The sequence below is a fragment of the Heptranchias perlo genome, chromosome X (assembly GCF_035084215.1).
Source record: "Heptranchias perlo isolate sHepPer1 chromosome X, sHepPer1.hap1, whole genome shotgun sequence".
In the NCBI taxonomy this organism is placed as follows: Eukaryota; Metazoa; Chordata; class Chondrichthyes; order Hexanchiformes; family Hexanchidae; genus Heptranchias; species Heptranchias perlo.
In genome coordinates, this window is record NC_090370.1 from 12,303,614 (window position 1) to 12,328,561 (window position 24,948).

At 49.3% G+C, this 24,948-nt stretch overlaps 1 protein-coding gene and 1 long non-coding RNA gene across 4 annotated transcripts in view; one reads left to right on the forward strand and one right to left on the reverse strand.

Annotated features, from left to right (window-relative positions):
* LOC137307282 (uncharacterized) overlaps positions 1-24,948 on the forward strand; it is a 132,248-nt gene that overhangs the window by 94,010 nt on the left and 13,290 nt on the right. The window lies entirely within an intron of this gene.
* Positions 1-24,948, reverse strand: part of LOC137307279 (beta-1,4 N-acetylgalactosaminyltransferase 1-like) — an 85,231-nt gene that overhangs the window by 47,364 nt on the left and 12,919 nt on the right. For all 3 annotated transcript variants that reach the window (XM_067976725.1, XM_067976726.1, XM_067976724.1), the window contains exons 2-4: positions 8,732-8,947; positions 5,368-5,544; positions 2,984-3,090 (exon numbers count right to left, since the gene is read on the reverse strand). In XM_067976725.1, coding sequence (XP_067832826.1) covers positions 2,984-3,090; positions 5,368-5,544; positions 8,732-8,947 — 500 coding nt within the window. The remainder of the gene's footprint in view (positions 1-2,983; positions 3,091-5,367; positions 5,545-8,731; positions 8,948-24,948) is intronic.

Here is a 24,948-nt window from a genome sequence, read left to right on the forward strand (position 1 = left end):
GGAGGAGACCGTTCAGCCCCTCGAGCCTGTTACACAGGAAGAGGAGGAGGCCGTTCAGCCCCTCGAGCCTGTTACACAGGAACAGGAGGAGGCCCATTCAGCCCCTCGAGCCTGTTACACAGGAACAGGAGGAGGCCATTCAGCCACTCGAGCCTGTCACACAGGAACAGGAGGAGGCCGTTCAGCCCCTCGAGCCTGTTACACAGGAACAGGAGGAGGCCGTTCAGCCCCTCGAGCCTGTTACACAGGAAGAGGAGGAGGCTATTCAGCCCCTCGAGCCTGTTACACAGGAAGAGGAGGAGGCCATTCAGCCCCTCGAGCCTGTTACACAGGAAGAGGAGGAGGCCGTTCAGCCCCTCGAGCCTGTTACACAGGAACAGGAGGAGGCCGTTCAGCCCCTCGAGCCTGTTACACAGGAACAGGAGGAGGCCCATTCAGCCCCCCTCGAGCCTGTTACACAGGAAGAGGAGGAGGCCGTTCAGCCCCTCGAGCCTGTTACACAGGAAGAGGAGGAGGCTATTCAGCCCCTCGAGCCTGTTACACAGGAACAGGAGGAGGCCGTTCAGCCCCTCGAGCCTGTTACACAGGAACAGGAGGAGGCCCATTCAGCCCCTCGAGCCTGTTATACAGGAACAGGAGGAGGCCGTTCAGCCCCTCGAGCCTGTTACACAGGAAGAGGAGGAGGCCATTCAGCCCCTCGAGCCTGTTACACAGGAAGAGGAGGAGGCTATTCAGCCCCTCGAGCCTGTTATACAGGAACAGGAGGAGGCCGTTCAGCCCCTCGAGCCTGTTACACAGGAAGAGGAGGAGGCCATTCAGCCCCTCGAGCCTGTTACACAGGAAGAGGAGGAGGCCGTTCAGCCCCTCGAGCCTGTTACACAGGAACAGGAGGAGGCCATTCAGCCCCTCGAGCCTGTTATACAGGAAGAGGAGGAGGCTATTCAGCCCCTCGAGCCTGTCACACAGGAACAGGAGGAGGCCCATTCAGCCCCTCGAGCCTGTTACACAGGAACAGGAGGAGGCCCATTCAGCCCCTCGAGCCTGTTACACAGGAAGAGGAGGAGGCCGTTCAGCCCCTCGAGCCTGTTACACAGGAACAGGAGGAGGCCGTTCAGCCCCTCGAGCCTGTTACACAGGAAGAGGAGGAGGCCATTCAGCCCCTCGAGCCTGTTACACAGGAAGAGGAGGAGGCCGTTCAGCCCCTCGAGCCTGTTACACAGGAAGAGGAGGAGGCCCTTCAGCCCCTCGAGCCTGTTACACAGGAAGAGGAGGAGGCCGTTCAGCCCCTCGAGCCTGTTACACAGGAACAGGAGGAGGCCGTTCAGCCCCTCGAGCCTGTTACACAGGAAGAGGAGGAGTTCATTCAGCCCCTCGAGCCTGTTACACAGGAAGAGGAGGAGGCCGTTCAGCCCCTCGAGCCTGTTACACAGGAAGAGGAGGAGGCCATTCAGCCCCTCGAGCCTGTTACATAGGAACAGGAGGAGGCCGTTCAGCCCCTCGAGCCTGTTACACAGGAACAGGAGGAGGCCGTTCAGCCCCTCGAGCCTGTCAAACAGGAAGAGGAGGAGGCCGTTCAGCCCCTCGAGCCTGTTACACAGGAAGAGGAGGAGGCCATTCAGCCCCTCGAGCCTGTTACACAGGAAGAGGAGGAGGCTATTCAGCCCCTCGAGCCTGTTACACAGGAACAGGAGGAGGCCGTTCAGCCCCTCGAGCCTGTTACACAGGAACAGGAGGAGGCCGTTCAGCCCCTCGAGCCTGTTACATAGGAAGAGGAGGAGGCCATTCAGCCCCTCGAGCCTGTTACACAGGAAGAGGAGGAGGCCATTCAGCCCCTCGAGCCTGTTACATAGGAAGAGGAGGAGGCCATTCAGCCCCTCGAGCCTGTTACACAGGAACAGGAGGAGGCCGTTCAGCCCCTCGAGCCTGTTACACAGGAAGAGGAGGAGGCCGTTCAGCCCCTCGAGCCTGTTACACAGGAAGAGGAGGAGGCCCATTCAGCCCCTCGAGCCTGTTACACAGGAAGAGGAGGAGGCCATTCAGCCCCTCGAGCCTGTTACACAGGAAGAGGAGGAGGCCATTCAGCCCCTCGAGCCTGTTACACAGGAACAGGAGGAGGCCGTTCAGCCCCTCGAGCCTGTTACACAGGAACAGGAGGAGACCGTTCAGCCCCTCGTGCCTGTCAAACAGGAAGAGGAGGAGGCCGTTCAGCCCCTCGAGCCTGTTACACAGGAAGAGGAGGAGGCCGTTCAGCCCCTCGAGCCTGTTACACAGGAAGAGGAGGAGGCCGTTCAGCCCCTCGAGCCTGTTACACAGGAAGAGGAGGAGGCCGTTCAGCCCCTCGAGCCTGTTACACAGGAACAGGAGGAGGCCGTTCAGCCCCTCGAGCCTGTTACACAGGAAGAGGAGGAGGCCGTTCAGCCCCTCGAGCCTGTCACACAGGAACAGGAGGAGGCCCTTCAGCCCCTCGAGCCTGTTACACAGGAAGAGGAGGAGGCCGTTCAGCCCCTCGAGCCTGTCACACAGGAACAGGAGGAGGCCCATTCAGCCCCTCGAGCCTGTTACACAGGAAGAGGAGGAGGCCGTTCAGCCCCTCGAGCCTGTTACACAGGAAGAGGAGGAGGCCGTTCAGCCCCTCGAGCCTGTTACACAGGAAGAGGAGGAGGCCGTTCAGCCCCTCGAGCCTGTTACACAGGAAGAGGAGGAGGCCGTTCAGCCCCTCGAGCCTGTTACACAGGAACAGGAGGAGGCCATTCAGCCCCTCGAGCCTGTTACACAGGAAGAGGAGGAGGCCATTCAGCCCCCTTGAGTCAGCTCCGCCATTCATTTAGATCATGGCTGATCTGTACCTCATATCCATTTACCCGCCTTTGCTCCATATCCCTCGATACCCTTACCCAACAACAATCTATCCATCTCAGTCTTGAAAGTTATTAGAAGGTGGCGCTGTATCTCTTGTATCGGTTTGCACTGCGCAGTTTCTGACCTGGTATCACGATGGTTTTGAGGGGCCTCACTTGGAGCCCTTGTGTGGGGTATTCCAAAGGGGTGTTGGCTTTGGCAATGATCATCACATCAGCAGGAGAATGGGATCTGCCCAAAGATCAGAGAGAAAAACAGAACAGGAGGCATTCAGAAAAAGAAAACCAATGTTACAGCAAGAGTAATCCCAATCTATGTGTCACTGCGGACAAGTTAAACACAAAAGGCCAGTTGGTGTTAGAGTGAATGGTTCCCTCGTATTATGTTTCTACGACAGCACTGGCAATAGCAGAGAAACAAGTGCCCATCCCTAAGGTTACACACGCACAGCTATTTGAAAGTCGTAACTCACAACTTTATTTCTTGGTTGCTGAACTCCCCCTGGTGGCTGGGGAAGGCCCGAATGGCCCACTGATTGGGATGCCACATCACCAGGCTATATGGATCGCTCCACCATTGGCGGCCGTGCCTTCAGCTGCCTAGGCCCTAAGCTCTGGAATTCCCTCCCTAAACCTCTCCGCCTCTCTCTCCTCCTTTAAGTCGCTCCTTTAAACCTACCTCTTTGACCAAGTTTTTGGTCACCTGTCCTAATATCTCCTTATGTGGCTCAGTGTGAAATTTTGTTTGATAATCGCTCCTGTGAAGCGCCTTGGGATATTTTACGACATCAAAGGCGCTATATAAATGCAAATTGTTGTTGTTGTTGTTGAGTGGCCAGCCTGTCCACGGCCAGATAGATCGGCAGCCAGCACAACCAGGAAGCAACGTTTACATTGTCGCCTCTGAAACCCCTGGGGAAAAACCGCCTCTTTGGGTGAATCTCAGTGCCTCCAAAGGTAGTAGCGGTGCCTTGTTTCCGAGCTGCCATCAGTACAGCATTGTAAGGTAAATGCTCCATTAGAGTCAGGTCCCAAAGATATACCTGGGTGACTCGTTTATACCTACAAATTATCAGTCAATCCCTCTTTACGCCAATTTGCTCAGGAAAAAATGGCTGGAGGGTCTGGGTATTGCAGTGGGTTAGAGACGAGCCTTTCTCCTCCTCTATCTGCTGGTGGTAAAGGGCCTATGTGAAATGAGTTTGGGCAGCCTCGGCCCACCTCCAAGTAGGCCTGCGCCCACACCACAAACCGACCCCTATTTTGGTGCTCATTGGCATTTAATTGGCAATCTCACCAAGGGAGCCCACAGGATCGCTGGTGTGTGAAGTGGAAAAATGTCATACTGGGTACAGTAGGGGGGTGCTCTTCTGAGGTTGGCAGCAAAGCACAGTTTCAGGGCCGAGAATAGGGAGTCGATGCTGCATCTCGCTGTGTTATACCTAACCTTTGTAGTGCTGGATGCTGACACTGGGTGCTTGACATGGCTATATGCTATTTGACCGTGGTGGGGGGGGTTCATCACAGTCCAGTCCCCGCCTGACCTCCACACTAGCACATAGCAGTCATCGGGTAGTGGTCAGAAGTGAGTGCTCTGCTTATTTTACCTCTCTAACCCAGGAGCACTGAGGACAACTGTAGCACCCCTAGCACTGCCTCGACTGAGATCAGACCATGGATCAAACCTGGAGCCCTCCTGGTTTGTGTGGCTCAGTACCTCGCTGAACAGTGCATTCAACAACAGAGCCATCAGAGTAGCTGCTTTCACCTCCAAATTTAATGACTCCACATGCTCTGACCTGAGTCATGAGCAGTATTACCACCTAGAGGTGGAAATTCATTTCGGCCCACTGTCGGGCCTGAAATAGGCGGCACGCTGAGAGCATGCGCCAGAAACCAGAGGCCCAAGGCTCACCCGAATTTAGGCCTCGGGCCTCACCAGCATACTGCCAGCGAGCTGCCTCTGGATACCCCAGTGGCTCCATGACGACAAAGTTGGGCCGGCTGCCTCCCCAGCAGCGGCCCTCACGTAGGTCCTGGGAGGATGGGGATGAAACGGGGGGCTGACAATGGTCTTCGGGTCTACTGTAGAGCCAGGAGGTACATTCCTGCTCCTCCCGGCTCCACATTCAGGTAAGTATTTTTTTAAACTTACCTTTATGGTGACGGCCTCCAGTGATCCCTTTAAGGACCGCCGGTTAGACCTGGTTATCATGAACGCAGCAGGCCTGATCTTTAAGGCAGCCCAATTTTACAAAGGGGGCCTCAAACAGCCGTCAGACCCCCTATTTGCATTTGCAAAGAGCCGAGCGCCTGTTTCAGGCGCGGGCCCTGGACACCTATACTGGTTGGCTTTACCAATACAGCAGTTGGGAATATCTACTTATCAGTGTGGAATATACGGCACACGCCACCGGCCACATAGGACGTTTAGGCGCCCATTTTACGCCTGTAAAACGGGCGAAGCATCAATTCATTTCTTGGTCCTGGTGTCTTCAGGACCACGTACCTTTGTAAGAAATGTTGATACTCCTGCTGCCTCCTTTTTTTCAACTCCTCCCGTTCTGCTTCTTTGAAGACCTGCTCAAACTGGTGGACAGAAACCTGATGGAGAAGACGCTTGGTGAATGGTAGGTTTATCATGGGCTCCTCTTTTTCACATCTGCAGTTATTCTTTGGAAGCAGCCTAAAGAAAAAGAGTTTTGTGTTATCAGAACTCGCTACTGGTGACTCAAACATGGGTTATCTCATAACTCAAACATGGGATATCTCATAACTCAAACATGGGTTACCACATAACTCAAACATGGGATACCTCATAACTCAAACATGGGTTACCTCATAACTCAAACATGGGATACCTCATAACTCGAACATGGGATACCTCATAACTCAAACATGGGTTACCTCATAACTCAAACATGGGTTACCTCATAACTCGAACATGGGATACCTCATAACTCGAACATGGGATACCTCATAACTCGAACATGGGATACCTCATAACTCGAACATGGGATACCTCATAACTTGAACATGGGATACCTCATAACTTGAACATGGGATACCTCATAACTCGAACATGGGATACCTCATAACTCGAACATGGGATACCTCATAACTTGAACATGGGATACCTCATAACTCGAACATGGGATACCTCATAACTCGAACATGGGATACCTCATAACTCGAACATGGGTTACCTCATAACTCAAACATGGGTTATCTCATAACTCAACCATGGGTTATCTCATAACTCGAACATGGGTTACCTCATAACTCAAACATGGGTTACCTCATAACTCAACCATGGGTTACCTCATAACTTAAACATGGGATACCTCATAACTCAAACATGGGTAACCTTGATCAGCTTCATAACCCAAGCTGCTGGAGGGCCCAGAGTAAACAAGGACAGTCATTAGGAAATGTAATAAAGTACATCCCTTCAAACGTTACTGCAAGAGGGTTACGTTCATTCTAATGGGTCCTCTTGGCCCAATAAAAAACATTGAACTATTTACTAAAGGGGTTATGTGATTAAACTAGTAATCCAGAGGCCTGGCCTAATAATCCAGAGAATGTGAGTTCAAATCCCACCATGGCAGTTTAAGAATTTGAATTCAGTTTAAAAATCTGATATCAGTAAAAGTGACCATGAAGCTGTCGGATTGTCGTAAAAACCCAACTAGTTCACTAATGTCCTTTAGGAAAGGAAACCTGCCGTCCTTACCCAGTCTGGGCCTAGATGTGACTCCAGTCCCACACCAATGTGGTTGACTCTTAACTGCCCTCTGAAGTGGCCTACCAAGCCTGCCAGTCAGTTGTATTAAACTGCTACAATACCACAGTGATTCAAGAAAGCCCAGCACCACTTTCTCAGGGCAACTAGGGATGGGCAATAAATACCGGCTTTGCCAGCGATGCCAACTTCCTGAGAATGAATGAAAAGAGAAACATTTTTGCACCAACTGGCACGAATTGCCAGTATTACCCTGAGAAGCCACATGGCGGTTGGTGCAATAAGGGGCTTTTGAGGTTGGGGATGGACTAGAGAGAGCTTTGATCTGTACTTGACCTTTGCTATACCTGACCTGAGAGCTGAAACTGCTTGTTAAAAGTTTTTTTTTTAAAAAAAGATCCCTTTCTAAAGACCGACACCCCATCACCACGATGAGCACAAAATGCTCCGCAAAGTAAAATGCGGCACAGCCACCATTTTGGTGACAGCCTCATCCTCTTCAACGTGACACTTTTGACCCCAACCTTCCCTGTTAAGTTAGTGACTGATTTAGACTGTATCGATGCCTAATCTGAAGCTCATCCACTTGTTCTCTTAGCAATTTACCTCTCAAGATCAGATTGCAGTGACTGGGTAAGGACGGCAGGTTTCCTTCCCTAAAGGACATTGGTGAACCAGTTGGGTTTTTACGACAATCCGACAGCTTCATGGTCACTTTTACTGAGACCAGCTTTTATTTCTATTTTTTTTAAACTGAGATCTAGAAAGAGGTCCGTCTTCTCTTTGTTGGTGATAAATTTGATTACTAAGAAAATTAAAAACCCATAACCTCTGTGACTGACACAACAAATTTGTGCCAAATTCTGGGCAGCATTTGTGACATAGAAACAGGAGGAGGCCATTCAGCCCCTCGAGCCTGTTCTGCCATTCAATTCGATCATGGCTGATCTGTATCTTAACTCCATTTACCCGCCTTTGCTCCACATCCCTTGATACCCTTACCTAACAAAAATCTATCGATCTCAGTCTTGAAAATTTCAATTGAACCAATATCTACAACCTTTTTTGGGAGAGAGTTCCAGATTTCCACTACCCTTTGTGTGAAGAAGTACTTCCTGACATCACCCCTGAATGGCCTAGCTCTGATTTTAAGGTTATGCCCCCTTGTTCCCCCACCAGAGGAAATAGTTTCTCCGTATCTGTGATGGTGGGCTCCTACTCAAAATTCTAATTAGTTTCAACATCCCCTTTTCTTTTGTTCCCCCTCATTTCAGTTTTTTTATATATAGTCTGGCTCAAACAATGAACACTGACTAACTCAACAGAGCAAACTCGCCTGATCATCGAGGCACAATGGAAGCAACCAAGCTCTGGAGGTAGGGCAAAGATGGGCCTCGAGCCTGTTCCCCAGTGTCAAAAGGACTGAGTTATCAGGAAAGGTTAGAAAATCATGGTCTCTTCAGCCTTGAAAGGATATGAATAAGAGGGGCTCTTATAGAGGTATACAAGATACCATAAACTGATGCACATGGGGCATTAGATAGAGGAAAATCAGCCCCAACATTTCTCTCCTCCCCCTACCCTAGCAGCGCAGGAGCCTGTGCATCCAGTAGAATATTGATTATCTCAGTCTGTACCCATTCCCAACCAGATATTTCTCCAACTCCTTTTTGAGGGACTGCTTTATCTGTGACTTGATCCCACAGGTCTATAATTATATGGGGGGGAAAAGTTGCTCCTCATCTGCAGTCTCAATTGAGACTTGTTATGGGTCATTTTGACTTTGGGCGATATCGGATCAGCCACCTGGTGTACATCTCTCCATTGACTTCAATCGCCCAAAGTCAAAATGTCCCCTGTCAATTGTTAACCTGTGTCCTTATATACTCATGCTGTTGGGTTTGTTAACTCCCCAAGCCAGTTGCCCCAATGAGATCACCACCAGTACTAGCTGCTTAAACGATTCTGTTCCTTTTAAACAAGAAACCTCTGGACAGTAGCTGATCAGAATGATAGGTTAGTGCTGCTGGGGAGGCTCAGGCTGGTGAATGGGTTTTAAAGTGGAGTCAAGCCTGACCCACAAAAGGGACCATCACATCTATCACTGAAGCAGTAAAGAGAGACTCACCTGGCCACTATCTCTTTCACTTTGAAGGATATGTGGGCATATTTCTCAGAAGGCTCCCAAAGTCCATGTTCCAGAAGGTTCTCTGAAATACTGGGAATTCTGTACTTCATATCCACAACATGGTAAGGCTTCAGGGACCAGAGACAAAGGAAGAAAACTCCTAGGGGCAAAGTCACAAGCAAGAGGCAGCAAAGGGGCTTCCTGACTGGACGCATGCTAGAGACAGGGAAAAATAAAAGTCATTTTTTATACTTTTATAAAGACATTTCGAAGAAATAGCTTATGAAATCAATCAACAAATTATCAGTAGTTCACTAATGATTTACTTTTAGATTACAATGTCACCAGTTTATGGCCACTTTATAATTAAATTCAGTCAGAGGTGTGCTGTGGGTTATTGAGGGAAAATGAGAAGAGCTCGAGCGGTAACTCATTTGGTAAAAGCACTGCCCAGGGAACGAAAATAAAACAAATTACGGACATATGTTTTTTTGGACAAAAACAGGAAACTTCATTTGAACGGAAGTACTTGTGAGCAGGCAAGAGAGCTAATAACTGGTGAGTTGAAGTCTGGAGTTAGAATTAGTTATATCAACATGGGCTTTCATTTCTAGAGCTCGTGAGGCAGTCATTGTTAAAGTGTTTCCTGCAAAGAAGGAGAAGTGGGAATCTGAGGGAATTCCTGCATGAGTCTGACATGCACCTACCAAATGCAGGATCTGTTAGGTAGAACAGAACAGGCACTTTAATCGCAGGACTGCCACAGATTGTTTCTATATGTTCAGCACTGTAATGAATTAAATATGAAATGAGCAGGCGACAAGGTGGGAAGACCAGCTGAGTGGGGTACGTCATGCTCACCACAGAATGTTTTTAGTATTCTGTGCCCACCTACTACACTTACTGTTTATGTGTGACCAGTCTTGCAAAACAAAACATTTCTTTAATCATTATTGTCAGGCGCTCATTTTTGAAAGGACGTGGTGAGACCCCAACGTTGAGAGAGAAAAATTTATAGATGGAGTGAGGAAAGGCAAAGGCTGCACCCCGATTCAATGAGGCCTCACTTGATGTACTGCTGTGAGGGCTAGGAAGGAGGTCCTATCCCCAAACAATGGCAAGAAGAAACCTGCTGCTGTGACGAAGAAAACGTGGCTAGAGATGGCTGAGGAGGTGAGCAGCAGGAGTGTAGTGCCCCGTAGCTGGATCTAGTGCAGTTTAACAGCCTAACCAGGTCAGGAAAGGTGAGCACAGTTGCTGAATCACCTACATCCTGTAGTGCACCCCCACCCTCTCACTCTGTCTTCTCAAGTGTACTCCATCATATCACTCCTCACAGCCACTTAAGTTACATTGAAACTACAGAAACAGGCCATTCAGCCCAACTAGTCTATGTCGGCTTTTATGCTCCACATGAGCCTCCTCCCACCCTACTTCATCTCACCCTATCAGCATATCCTTCTATTCCTTTCTCCCTCATGTGTTTATCTAGCTTCCCCTTAAATGCATCTACACTATTCACCTCAACTACTCCTTGTGGTAGCAAGTTCCACATTCTCACTACTCTCTGGGTAAAGAAGTTTCTCCTGAATTCCTTATTGGATTTATTAGTGACTATCTTATATTTATTACCCCGAGTTTTGGACTCCCCCACAAGTGGAAACATCTTCTCTTTGTCTATCCTATCAAACCCTTTCATTATCTTAAAGATCACTATCAAGTCACCCCTCAGCCTTCTCTTTTCTAGAGAAAAGAGCCCCAGCTGTTTAATCTTTCCTGATAAGTGTATCCTCTCAGTTCTGGTATCATCATTGTGAATCTTTTTTGCACCTTCTCCAGTGCCTCTATATCCTTTTTATAATATGGAGACTAGAACTGTGCACAATACTCCAAGTGTGCTCGAACCAAGGTTCTGTACACGTTTAACATAACTTCACTGCTTTTCAATTCTATCCCTCTAGAAATGAACCCCAGTGCTTGGTTTGCCTTTTTTATGGCCTTATTAACCTGCGTCGCTACTTTTAGTGATTTGTGTATCTGTACCCCCCAATTCCCTCTGCTCCTCTACCCCATTTAGACTCTTATTATCCAAGCAATATGTGGCCTCCTTATTCTTCCTACCAAAATGCACCACCTCATACTTATCTATATTGAAATTCCTTTGCCAATTACATGCCCAATCTGCAAGTTTATTAGTGTCCTCTTCCCTAGATCTCTCCCCCCCCCGTCTTACTAGTTTAAAGTCTTACTGACAGCCCTATTTATCCTTTCCGCTAGGACTCTGGTCCCATTCCGGGTCAGGTGGGGGCCATCCCAGTGGTACAGCTCCTTCCTGTCCCAGTACTGGTGCCAGTGTCCCATGAAATGGAACCCCTCCTTCCCACACCTCTCTTTCAGCCACGCATTCACCTTCCTGATCTGTCTAGCCCTATGCCAATTAGCCTTTCTACAACCTTTCTATTCTGTTCTTCCCCCCCCCTCCCACCCCACCCCACCTTACTGCCTCCTGCTCCACAGTGCCATGGTTAGCATTCTGGCTGTCCTGCCCGCAGCCCTCGCCTCACACGTTCGGCAGCACCCATCATTCCGTTTCTATGTACTTCCTCACCTTCCCCCTCCTCCATCCACCACTGCCACTCACCCCAATCCTCGTGTAATGTGATACCACCTCAGTCAGCTCACCCGTTTCTCAGCACACGTCCTTAAACGGTGCTGTCAAATGCTTGCCAGTGCCACACATGCCTTACAGACACTCATAGGTCTGTTGTGCCACCCTTGCAGGAAAAGAGAGCGCAGAATGCCAGGGAGAGGGCGAGGACCGGAGGTGGACCACCACAGACCATCCAGTTGGCATCTGCAGAGCAGGAGGCCACGGAGATAAGCGGGATCTCAACCTCCCTAAGCATCGGAGATGGTGAGACTCGGACTTCACAGCTGCATGGTGACGGCATTAAATATCTCCGACCCACATAACATACAAGACTAAGTCATGTTGACCTGATTTCGGCACTGAATAAAATATGATCGCCTTATTCATGCTGAATTTCAACATTTTTACATTCCTACGGCTAAATCATGTCCATCTCTTCTCTCCTCCAGAGCCATGACATGAACATAAGAAATAGGAGCAGGAGAAGACCACACAGCCCCTCGAGCCTGCTCCGCCATTCAATCAGATCATGGCTGATCTTTGACCTCAACTTCACTTTCCCACCCGATCCCCATATCCCTTGATTCCCCGAGAGTCCAAAAATCTATCCATCTCAGCCTTGAATATATTCAACGACTGAGCATCCACAGCCCTCTGGGGTAGAGAATTCCAAAGATTCACAGCCCTCTGAGTGAAGAAATTCCTCCTCATCTCAGTCTTGAATGGCTGACCCCTTATCCTGCGACTATGCCCTCTCTGCCCTTCGCTAATCTGCACCAAGCTGCTCCCCAACAGAGTGGTATGAGTGATGTGCCACTGACCCAGGATGGCAAAGAACAGCAGCCCCCGTGCTCTTTGCAGACGACGTTTCCTCAGAGGAGCTGATTCCTTCTGAGGGTGCACCATCACAGGAGACACTCTCACCCAGGCACCAGCGCAGATACGAGCACTTTGGTGTGTCCTGTTAGAGAGTTAGGTGGGATCTCACCTGGTGAATCACAGTTCACAAGTGAGCACGAGCAGAGAGTGGCGGTCGGGACAGTTGTGGAGAGTCCACGTTGGTGGGCGCACTCCTCTCCAAACTCTGCTCAGCTGGACGGAGATATTGACCCTAAGGGGAGCCATCAATGTGAAGGAAAATGACAGAGGGGCAGCAGCAAATGTGCGAGGTATTGGCAGTCCCACCAGGCACACTTTCCACAACAAGGAAGAGGATGGAGGAGTCCAGCTCAAACATTTGTGGAGTGATGTTGCAGGCCATAGCGAGGATGTCTTCTATGGATAGACTGGCCTCCTCTGTGGAACTTCAATCGTGGCAATCAAATCAGTCCATGCAGGGCATGACCACGGCCGTGCAGGCCTCAGATGCCAACATGTCTGCCTCCTTACACAGGATGACAGACAAATTAGACGTGGGCTTCCAAGGCGTCACAGATCAGCTCCAAGCTGCTCTCCAACAGAGTGGTGGGAGTGATGTGCCGCTGGCCCAGGAGAGGGATGATGGTGAAAGGGGACATGGAAGTGGGGACTCCACTCAAAGCGCCCCCACGTCTCACCCGTTGCCCCCCCTCAGCTAGTACCCGACATGCTGCCTCCTCTCCCGATGGCCCAGTCTGCCTCTTCACGGGCGCAGGTGGAGCAGTCTATGGCGGGGCCCTCACAGGCTCCAATACCCAGAGGTCATCGGCTGCGAGCATCTCAGAAGTCAGAGCAAGGATCAGAGCAGCCTGCCTCAACCTCTACCTCTGCTGAAGCCACAGGGATAGCACCACGTACAAGTGGTAGAAATAGGAAAAGAAAAGCTTTGTAGGTCACCAGGGTAAGCACATGGGTGTTTATGAAAACATTGTGTTAGTAAGTTTCATTTATTGATTTATGCACATAAAATGTATTAATTTGCACCACTTCTCCATGTTCACCATTCTTGCCTGTCAAGTGGCAACTCAAGTTTTCAGTTGCTTGGTGATGAATGTGAGGACATGAATTGACTGAGACCAATTGGTGCCTGTGCAATGGGCGGATGGTTGCTGATAGGACTGCCTTGTGTGAGTGGGGGTGGGGGATGTGATAGTTACTTTGGTCCAGTGTGAGTGACTAACTGAACCTTCGAGCTATCAGAGCATCCCTGGCATCTCGAGCAGCAATGTGAGCAGCTGGTCTGGCGTTGGGAGCCCCATCTTCACCTTCCTCCTCTTCCTCCGTTCCATTGGAATCCCCATCAGACGAAGTGTACTGAGCAGCTTGTTCCTCCTTCACTTCTAGTCCTCACTGCAGAACGCAGCACACTACGATTATCGTGGAGACCCTCACTGGTGAGCACTGAAGGGCGCCTCCAGGCCTGTCCAGGCACCTGAAGCTCATCTTCAGCATGCCGATGGCTTGCTCGATGACACATCTGGTTGTCATATGGCCTGTGTTGTAGCGCTCCTGGTTCTCATCGATGGGGGGTTCCTCAGAGGTGTCATCAGCCTGGTGTGAAGGGGGTATCCTTTGTTGCCCAACAGCCACCCCTTAAGGCTGGTTCCAGGTACGAACATGTCGGGGATGTTGGACTGCTGCAGTTTGAAAGCATCATGGCAGCTCCCAGGGAATCTGGCACAGACCTGCATGAACCTTTTTTTGTAGTTACACACCAGCTGACCATTGATGGAATGAAATTCCTTGCGGTTAACAAATACTCCTGGTTGATCTGGTGGTGATTGGATGGCCCTGTGTGTGCAATCGATGGCACCCTGTACCTGTGGGAAGCCAGCCAGAGACACGAATCTGAGCACCCGCTCATTCTGGCTGTTGTCATCACAGGGGAAGTTTACATAACTCGCAGCCCTGGCAACCAATCCATCCATCACCTGCCGTATGTATTTAGTGCAGCCGACTGCGACACCCTCGATATGTCTCCGGTCGTGGCCCGAAAGGAGTCGGAGGCAAAGAAATTGAGGGCGTTGGTGACTTTCACATCCACTGGTAATGTGTGGCCACCAGGTCCAGCAGGGAGCAGGTCCTCCTATAGGAGGCTACAGATGTCTGCAACCACCGGAACGCAACAATCTCAGCCTTCGGAAGCACTGCTCTTCCGAGAGGTCAAGGAAGCTGAGCCTCTGTCTGTCGACCTTCTTAGGTGGGTAGGGCCTCCTGTGAGCTCGTCCCATCTGTTGTTCCCATCTCTGCTGGCCGCCTGCAGCTCCCTCCACAGCACGACCTCGCTGATGATGATTGTCATCCTCATCTGAAGTCCAATCAAAAGCAGCTAAGACACCTGTGTGAACACCCCCAAACTCTACAAATAAGTCTCTCACAACAAGACCTCTCACCAAACTGTTCCCCAAAGGGAACTGAGAAAGCAATTGTGAGCACCGAGCCTTTATTCATATCGGGACACCTGACCTTTAACCATCCCCCGTGAAGTGCCACTCGATCTCGCCTCCGTTTTACTGATGAGTTTCCTGAACCCCGAAATCCGCCACGTTTAAAACAAAATCAGGCGCTTTTGTGGCGGGTTTCACAAATTTGATGATTTAACCCCTCCCCCAGCTCCGATGCTATCCCGCCCGTCGTGTGGGGGAGGGGTTAAAATTTCCCCCAATGTTTCCAATTATTGCTGTACTTCAAACAACTGCAGCACAATACAGTACACAGTGAATGTCAGGCCGATAGCAATGTCTTTGTATTGACTTATAATTGTGAAGCTGCAAATTTAAAAATCCAAATGTCACTTTAGCTAACAGCTGTTAGAAGAGACTTACAAATAGGATACTGTCAGAAAAGGCCTGGCAGTTCCAGAAGCCGCTCATCTTCTTTCCAATTAAGGGTCATGTGGTCAACTCGCAGCCTCAGCTGTCATTCTGACTCATTGGTGCCAGTTAGACGAGCTTTACCAGTTCTTAGGTCATCCAGTAAATCAGGCACTCAGACTTGGGGCCAAGGAGAAACTGCAAGGACCCGTCCTGCCTCATGTAACGTAGCTCCTGTTGATTGACCACAATAAAGGGAGGGGGGGGGGGCGGCAAGAAATTTAAATAGTCGCCGCGGCCTGTGCGAGGAGTCATTGAGCACAGGGATTGAATCTGGGTCCTTCCTGCTCAATACGACTGAGGTACAGGCCTAGGGTTGCCAACTCTGGTTGGACGTATTCCTGGAGGTTTCATCACATGACCTCCTGCCTCCCACCACCCCACCCCCACACTCCCACCATTGGTCGCCCAACACGACCATCCCCGCCTTCCCATAAGAACATAACATAACAAATAGGAGCAGGAGTAGGCCATACAGCCCCTCGAGCCTGCTCTGCCATTCAATCAGATCATGGCTGATCTTCGACCTCAACTCCACTTTCTCACCCGATCCCCATATCCCTTGATTCCCCTAGAGTCCAAAAATCTATCCATCTCAGCCTTGAATACTCAACGACTGAGCATCCACAGCCCTCTGGGGTAGAGAATTCCAAAGATTCACAATCCTCTGAGTGAAGAAATCCCTCCTCGTCTCGGTCCTAAATGGCCGACCCCTTATCCTGAGACTACGTCCCCTAGTTCTAGACTCTCCAGCCAGGGGAAACAGCCTCTCATCATCTACCCTATCAAGCCCTCTAAGAATTTTATACGTTTCAATGAGATCACCTCTCATTCTTCGAAACTCCAGAGAATATAGGCCCATTTTACTCAATCTAGGACAACCCTCTCATCCTAGGAATCAATCTAGTGAACCTTCGTTGCACCGCCTCTAAGGCAAGTATATCCTTCCTTAAGGAGACCAAAACTGTACACAGTACTCCAAGTATGGTCTCACCAAAGCCTTGTATAATTGCAGCAAGACTTCCTTACTCTTGTACTCCAACTCCCTTGCAATAAAGGCCAATATACCATTTGCCTTCCTAATTGCTTGCTGTACCTGCATGTTAACTTCCTGTGTTTCTTGTACAAGGACACTCAGATCCCTCTGAACAACAACATTTAGTAGTTTCTCACCATTTAAAAAATATTCTGTGTTTCTATTCTTCCTACCAAAGTGAATAACCTCACATTTCCCCACATTATACTCCATCTGCCACCTTCTTGCCCACTCACTTAACCTGTCCATATCCCTTTGCAGTCTCTTTGGGCTCAATTTTCAAAGTAAAAAACGGGTGGATTGGGGACGGGAGGGCATTGAAAATTGCCACCATTTCAGACCCGCCTCCAACCCGCCCATTTCTGGTTTTCACTGGGGCGGGAAGAGGGGCGGGCGACCAGGAAGTTCCCAGGAGGCGGGTCGGGCCTTAAACCCTTTCAAGGAGGCTTCAGGCCTCCATTTTTCTCGAATTCCTGATTTCAACCCCGGGGGGCCGGGATTCCCGGGCCTTCTGTTTTACGCCTCAGGAAAGGAGGCGAGAAGGCCCAAGACTAACAGGTGGGTGCCCAGAAAAGCACAGCTTGTGGGCCTGGAGGAGCAGGAGTGCTTCCCCCAGGCCCAACAAGCCTACCTGCACCGACCCACTCATCCACGCCACCCCCCCCCCGATTGTGGACACAGACCATGATCCCTTACTCCAATCCTCCCCCTCCAACTCTCGATCCCCCGATCCTCTCCCTCCGACCCCCGACCCCGATCGTCCGGCCCTGATCCCCCCCCTCTGGCCCCCGACCCTGATCCTCCAACCCCGATCCTCCCCCCAACTCCAATCCTCCAACCCCCGACCTCCGATCCTCCCACTCAACAATCGCGGACCCCCACGATGAACCCCGATCCCAACCCCCCCGCCCCCCGTGACTGACCCCCGATCCCATTCCCCCATGACTCCCGATCCCTGTGCTAACCTATGCCCACCTATGCCATCCAATGCCAACCTATGCCCCCCCCATCCATACAAACAAAGACTTACCTGCAGACGTCCTCTCACTGGCTGGCCTCCTGTCTGACTGAGACCAGCCTGTCAATCGGGCCAGTCAGTCAGATGGGAAACCGACAAAAAAAAAATAAAAGACATCCTTACATCAAAATCGTAAGGACTTCCAGGAAACCCGTACTAATGGGTTTGCGACCTCAATTTGACCCCTCCCGCCCTCTTCCCAGCTCCATTTTAAAATTGAGTCCTTTGTGTCCTCCTCACAGTTTACTTTCCCACCTAGCTTTGTAACGTCAGTGAACGTGGATACATTGCACTCAGTCCCTTCATCTAAGTCATTAATATAGATTGTAAATAGTTGAGGCCCAAGCACTGATCCTTGCGGCACCCCACTAGTTACAGCCTGCCAACCTGAGAATGACCTGTTTATCCCTACTCTTTTTTTCTGTCCTTCAACCAATCCTCTATCAATGCCCCATGAGCCCTTATCTTGTGTAACAACCTTTTATGAGGCACCTTATCGAATGCCTTTTGAAAATCCAAATATACTGCATCCACTGGTTCCCCTTTATCTACATCCTCAAAAAACTCTAATAGATTTGTCAAACATGATTTCCCTTTCATAAAACCGTGTTGACTCTGCCTAATCATATTCTGATTTTCTAAGTGCCCTGTTTCACTTCCTTAATAATGGATTCCAGCATTTTCCCAATGACTGATGCCAGGTTAACTGGCCTGTAGTTCCCTGTTTTCTCTCTCCCTCCTTTCTTGAATAGCGGGGTTACATTGGGACTGTTCTCGAATGTGGGAATTCAGGAAGATCAAAACTTCCTTATAGGTGCAGGCCACCCACCCCAATTATAGAAATGACCCAGTCCCCGAAATTAGGGACAAGATCAGCTGGTTTGTCAGCAAGCAGCCAGAAGTCCAGCTCCTCCACAGTTCTGGCGGTGGAGAGGGAACTCCAGACTTTCAGAGCCTCAGTGTCTAGGCTCACACATGAAGAATGGCCATTTGGATGAGGTACCAGAGTGCAACGGGCAATGTTGGTTTCAAGTAGCGTCGGATTCATCTAATGTCGGCTTCACCTGGTGTTAGTTTCACCGGGTTGGCTTCACCTGTTGAGGGCTGCATCTAATGTTGTTGGTTTCAACTCACGTTGTCCTCACCTAGCATTGGCTCCACCCAGTGTTATATTCATGTACATGTCATGTAACATTATGTCATGTTAGGTTCACCCAGTGTTAGTTTCACCCAGCATCAATTTCACCCAGCATTAGTTGCACATACTGTTGGCTTTACTTAGACTTAGCTTCACCCCAACTTAACTTCACCTATGGTTCGCTTTACCTAGTATTGGCTTCATCTAACGTTGGTTTCTTCTAGTGCTGGCTTCACCAAGCGTAGGAGTCATCTCCTGGTGGCTTCACCAAGCGTAGGAGTCATCTCCTGGTGGCTTCATCAAGTGCAAGAGTCATCTCCTGGTGGCTTCACCAAGCGTAGGTGTCATCTCCTGGTGGCTTCACCAAGCGTAGAAGTCATCTCCTGGTGGCTTCACCAAGCGTAGAAGTCATCTCCTGGTGGCTTCACCAAGCGTAGGAGTCATCTCCTGGTGGCTTCACCAAGCGTAGGTGTCATCTCCTGGTGGCTTCACCAAGCGTAGGAGTCATCTCCTGGTGGCTTCACCAAGCGTAGGAGTCATCTCCTGGTGGCTTCACCAAGCGTAGGAGTCATCTCCTGGTGGCTTCACCAAGCGTAGGTGTCATCTCCTGGTGGCTTCACCAAGCGTAAGAGTCATCTCCTGCTGGCTTCACCAAGTGTAAGAGTCATCTCCTGGTGGCTTCACCAAGTGTAAGAGTCATCTCCTGGTGGCTTCACCAAGTGTAAGAGTCATCTCCTGGTGGCTTCACCAAGCGTAGGAGTCATCTCCTGGTGGCTTCACCAAGCGTAGGAGTCATCTCCTGGTGGCTTCACCAAGTGTAAGAGTCATCTCCTGCTGGCTTCACCAAGCGTCTGCTTCATGTATGGTTGACTTCACGTACTGCTGACTTTACCTAATGTTGGTTTACCTGGTATTGACCTCACCTGATGTTAGCTGCACCTGGTGGTGGCTTCATATCATATTAGCTTCACCTGATATTAGCTTCAAACAATCTTATTTCCCAGTAAGGAACAGTTCATTGTCCTTTGATAATCTTCCAGTGATATGTGCCAATGGTTAATTCTTCAGCGGGATTCACACTTGCTTCACATTTGTGGTTTATAATATCATCTGAACCCCTCCATGAGATTCCTTTCCTGGAATCACTCCCACCCACCTGTTATTCTTCACTAATGAGAACATAAGAAAGCATGTAATGAGAAAAGACCATCAAACACACTTCTCCCACTTACCATACAACATTGTCCTCAGGCTTATTCGCCTATCTGATACTGGGGAAAATCCTGTTTAACCCAATATGCTTTAATGTTGTGTGATATGCTTGTTTTGCGATACTTTTAATTCATCTCCACAAGCATAACCTCTGACAGACTTGTAAACACCAGCACTTCACCCCAGTGTTTCACAGCTCAAAATGTTCTTTCCGCACACAGTTTGGAAGGACACAGTCTATAACAGTATTGTGGGTTGTCTTTTCACAGATCAATGTCATGCATCCACCAATGCACCTTACTGAAAAAAAAAGGGTGAAATCATGCTATGCAATATTAAAGTTAGTCAAACTAAACTCCAGAGTATTGGGGGAAGATTTCCTCTGTGTGCTACAAGTAGTGACCAAAGACTAATCGTACAAAGCTGTGCAAATCCCAGAGCAATACATCAACGAAGAGAATGATCAATGTTCGTACTGCTACATTGACTTAAATTGGCTCCCGGTCCGGGAACGCCTCGATTTAAAATTCTCATCCTTGTTTTCAAATCCCTCCATGGCCTCGCCCCTCCCTATCTCTGTAACCTCCTCCAGCCCCTACAACCCTCCGAGATCTCTGCGCTCCTCCAATTCTGGCCTCTTGCACATCCCCGATTTTAATCGTTCCACCATTGGCGGCCGTGCCTTCAGCTCCCTAGACCCTAAGCTCTGGAATTCCCTCCCTAAACCTCTCCGCCTCTCTCTCCTCCTTTAAGACGCTCCTTAAAATCTACTTCTCCGATCAAGCTTTTGGTCACCTGTCCTAATATCTCCTTATGTGACTCGGTGTCAAATTTTGTTTGATAATCGCTCCTGTGAAGCACCTTGGGACATTTTACTACGTTAAAGGCGCGATATAAATACAAGCTGTTGTCGCTCTGGATTTTTCCCTGATATCTAGATGTGCTGTGAAACTGTAAAGAAAATAGAGCACAAGAGTGTTGTTAAACTTGTTAAGGGCTTGTTAAGGATCAATTAACATAGCAGGTACTGATTTGCCCTGCGAATGAAGCCATACCGGCTGGCACTGTAAGCTCCAGCTGAGATCTGTCACTCCTGCTGACATCTAAGGACCAGTGTTTATTTTCTCAGTAATGTAGTGTCGGAATCTATACTACAGAGCTGTTTGCTGGTTCACAGCACGGGATCAGTAGGCACAACGACAGAAAGTGCTGCAAATACACAGTAGGTCAGTCAGCATCTGGAAAGAGAAAAGACAGGTTCTGATGTTTCGGGTGTGTACTGTTCTGATGAAGGGTCCCCACTCGACACAGCGTAAGTGGTCTTTTCTCTTTACAGAACTTTGGGCGATAGTTGTACAATGGGAGCTAACGGATCAGGCGCCTGTTGTAGATCTCTCCGATATCTCCCATTTTATACTATCGCCCAGAGTCAAAATTACCCACTTTGTGCCCAGTGGTGTCGTTTCCTGGAAGAAACAGGCAATCACTTGGTGCCAGAGCAGGCTGGGGGAATAGCAAGTAAGGAGGAAAGGGTTTGGATCAATGAGTTGACTGTCAAGGAACTGGACTGAATGGCTCATGATTTTGTCCCACTTTTCAAGAATTTCTTCCACTGGAGGATCTGCACAGACAGCCAAAGAAGGGACAAGGGAAATGCAAGTAGGAAGAAGAGCTCAGAACTTCAGTAAGAACAACCTCCAAACCTTCCTCAAGGAGATTGAGCAGAGGAGATGTTGACTACTCGGTCTCCATGAGAGAGAGCTGACAATAAATGTGTCTTGTGGCATGTGGAGGGAAGAGGCACTGGCACTGAGTGCCAACTCTCTCACCTCCAGGACTGCAGACCAGTGCAGCAAGAAGTTCAATGACCTGACCAGGGCCGGCAAGGTAACACACTGGCCACTCTCCCTTTTCTTCCTTGGACACTAGCACACTCTTCACCCTGTAAAATAAACAGCCGTACGAATAACATTTCACATTGCACTCTAGTTAACGGAGGCTCGAACTCAGGATCTTACAGTAAGTGTCACCATTTACCCTAACAGCAGTTACTTGCGTGCGTAACCTCAAACCCCCATCTTCCACTTTAACAGGATGATACCACCAGACCTCTTACATCAGCTGTTTGAGACCACCTCAATTGAGACAGCCCTCCATTGCTTCACCTAATGCACTCAATCTTGTTGCAGGAGAAACTTACGCACAATACCCACGAGAGGCAGGGCACCGGAGGGGGCATCCCCGGCTTTAAAGAGCTCACCCACTACGAGGAGCAGGCCATGAAGCTTCTGGGGAGCCGACAAGGTCGGTGACAAATTGCCAGCACCAGATTAGGAGTTGCACACTTACACAGTCGCTGCAGTCCCTGTGGGAACCATACAGGTGCGATCTTCCACCCCCTTCTCCGTCTCCTTAATCCTAAAGAGGTTATGCTCACCTATCCTTAGCTCATACCCCTCTCTCCTACAGATCCATCACAGCAATGGGGAGCAGACAATGAGGAAGAGGAAGATGATGATGGTGATAAGGGGGTGGAGAAGAGAAGGGAATCATTTGTGGCAACATCAGGGAAGCTTTTTCTTCCTTGCTGGCACCAACGGACCGTGTAGCAGCTTCAGTGGAATCTGCAACAACCCCTATCTAAGAAACGGTCAGGGGTCAGTCGGTGATTCCATCTCCACAGCAATCCAGACTGCAGCTCTGGTGGCAATAGGGGAGAGAACAGACAGCATCCTGTGCACCAGCTTCCAGACCCTGACGCTTGCGAAGCAGGTTTCTGTTCCTTGGGACTTTCAGGATCTGATGGCTGCCATTAGACCGGCCAGCCCACTGATCAATGGAGCTACAGATCCAGGGCCCAGTGGAAGGGCGATGGGTGGAGTCGAGCTGCCTGAGGTTATAATCCCTCAGAACCTGCCAGAGCTCCGGCCGCCACCCTCACAGCACCAGGCAGTAGGAGGCGACACCAGGTTGCCCAGACACAAGCTCCTGAGATGCAGCCGACAGCAACTCCCTGCCAGGAGCAAGCAGTGATAAGAGGAGGGCAACCTCATTCCCATGATCCTTTTGTAGAGCACGAGCAGGAAACCACCTCTCGCAATACTGGCCCTCAGTTTGCACCAGGATAGGAGAAAGAAAGGCCTGTGTCGACACCCAGGGAAACAGCATGTTAGGAAAGAGTGGGCTGGTTAACTGTTCACTTTGGACTTTATTGTAATAAAGTAGAATGCGAACTGATGTCGTATTTTGTTTTCATGGAGGTTCTAGTCATACAGGGAAGGGTGCACTTATTTGATGCTGACATATTCAGTCAGGTGATTGATATTGGTACAGTCATGTAGAGCCAAAGAGGTCTGATGTATCATGTTCTAGGATGGGGACTGGGTTGAAAGGTTAGTCCTTTATTTGGTGGGGGAGGAGTTAAGGTATGGCAACCAAGCTAGACTATATTAAACAGAAGAGAAGACATCAGTGATCAGTTGTTCTCTGACATCCCTTGCAGTTGTCACTGAGGAACCCTCAGAGTGAAAGTCATCCTGATACACTCTTCTGTTACAAATGGACAGCCAGGCACAGAACTGAATACATCCCTCACACCAAAAACCCACAACTTCACCCCAACTCGACTCCCTTATATATGGGAGCCAGAGAGTTCCCAATTACTCAGGCACCTGAGCTTAATCATTCATCAATTGATGTAATTCATTTATATACAATTAACATCTTCCATCTGTTTCTACCTCCAAAGCAGCGAGGGCCACCTCCCTAGCAAATGCCTAAGTCCTGGCCTTTTTTGGACAGTGAAGTTGTGCAGGGTACAGTGGGCTACAACTCTACAGAACACATATGTTGCAGTATATTGCAGAGCCCCTCCTAACATGTCAAGGCAGCGAAAGCACCCCTATGTGATCCTGGTGGTCCTTTCAAAGACCAATCTTGTAGAGGCATATGTCTTATTGTAGTGCTCCTCTACTGTTGTTTATGCAGCTTTTCGAGGTGTCATTATCCATGGCACCAGGTGGGTGGGCTTTATCGCCCAGAAGCTATTTGTTAACATTATTTTTTTCCTTGAATAGCTCAGGGAGGGTCAAATCCAAAGGATGAATGCATTGTGACAACATCCAGCAAATCTTGTGTTGACATGTAGGATCCAGTGCATGTTGTCACACACAATCTGGACATGCTGTCAGCTGTGACTCGGTGGGTCGCACTCTCATCTCTGAGTCAGAAAGTCGTGGGTTCAAGTCCCACTCCAGAGACTTGAGCACATAATCCAGGCTGACACTCCCAGTGCAGTACTGAGGGAGTGCTGCACTGTAGGAGGTGCTGTCTTTCAGATGAGAAGTTAAACCGAGGCCCCGTCTGGCCCCCTCAGTTAGACCTAAAAGATCCTGCGGCACTATTCGAAGATGAGCGGAGGAGTTCTCCCCGGTGTCCTGGCCAACATTTATCCCTCAACCAACATCACTAAAAACAGATTATCTGGTCATTATCACATTGCTGTTTGTGGGACCTTGCTGTGTGAAAATTGACTGCTGCGTTTCCTACATTACAACAGTGACTACACTTCAAAAGTATTTCATTGGCTGTAAAGCTTTGGCACGTCGTGAAAGGTGCTACATGCAATGCAAGTCTTTCTATCTTAAAAGTAACTGATGCTGCTTGCTGCCGTGTGATAGAACCATCACCTGTCCTCCTCGCACTATCTGCACAGGCTACCTCCATTAGTGATGATGCCTGTTGGACCAGGATCAGGGCAAACAATGCTGGAGTCACGGTGGGCTGCGTGCTTTCATGGGTGGTCGCAGCCATTGATTTGCACTGGCTCTGAACCTCTGCTTGCTTTGCCTACATAACAACAGTGTCTGCACTTTGAAAGTAATTCACTGCCTGTGAAGCACTATTAGGGCATCCTGAGGAAGTGATTTATAAATGTAAGCTCTTTCTTTCTCCTTTCTTACTTGAGTGGCAGCTAGCTGGTTCTCCTGCCACTTGTCCTCCTGCTGCTCAAAGATTGGTGTAAACAAAGAAGCTTGGACAGCAAGGCGATTTCCTGGTGTTTGCCTCTAGTCTATCACCAAGCTGGGTAAAGCAGGCTTCAATACTTGCTTAGATCTTTGACCCTTGACATCAGTGGCAGTTGTCCTGAGAGAAAGGAGATCTTCTTGTGGAGGCAGAGGGTATGACTGAGGTACTAAATGAATACTTTGCATCTGTCTTCACTAGCGCTGCCAATGTCACAGTAAAGGAGGAGGCAGTAAAGAAATTGGACAGCATAAACATTAGATAAGAAGGTACTTAAAAGGTTGACAGTGCTCAAAGTAGAAGAGTCACCCGGTCCAGATGGGACGCATCCTACTGAGGGAAGGAAG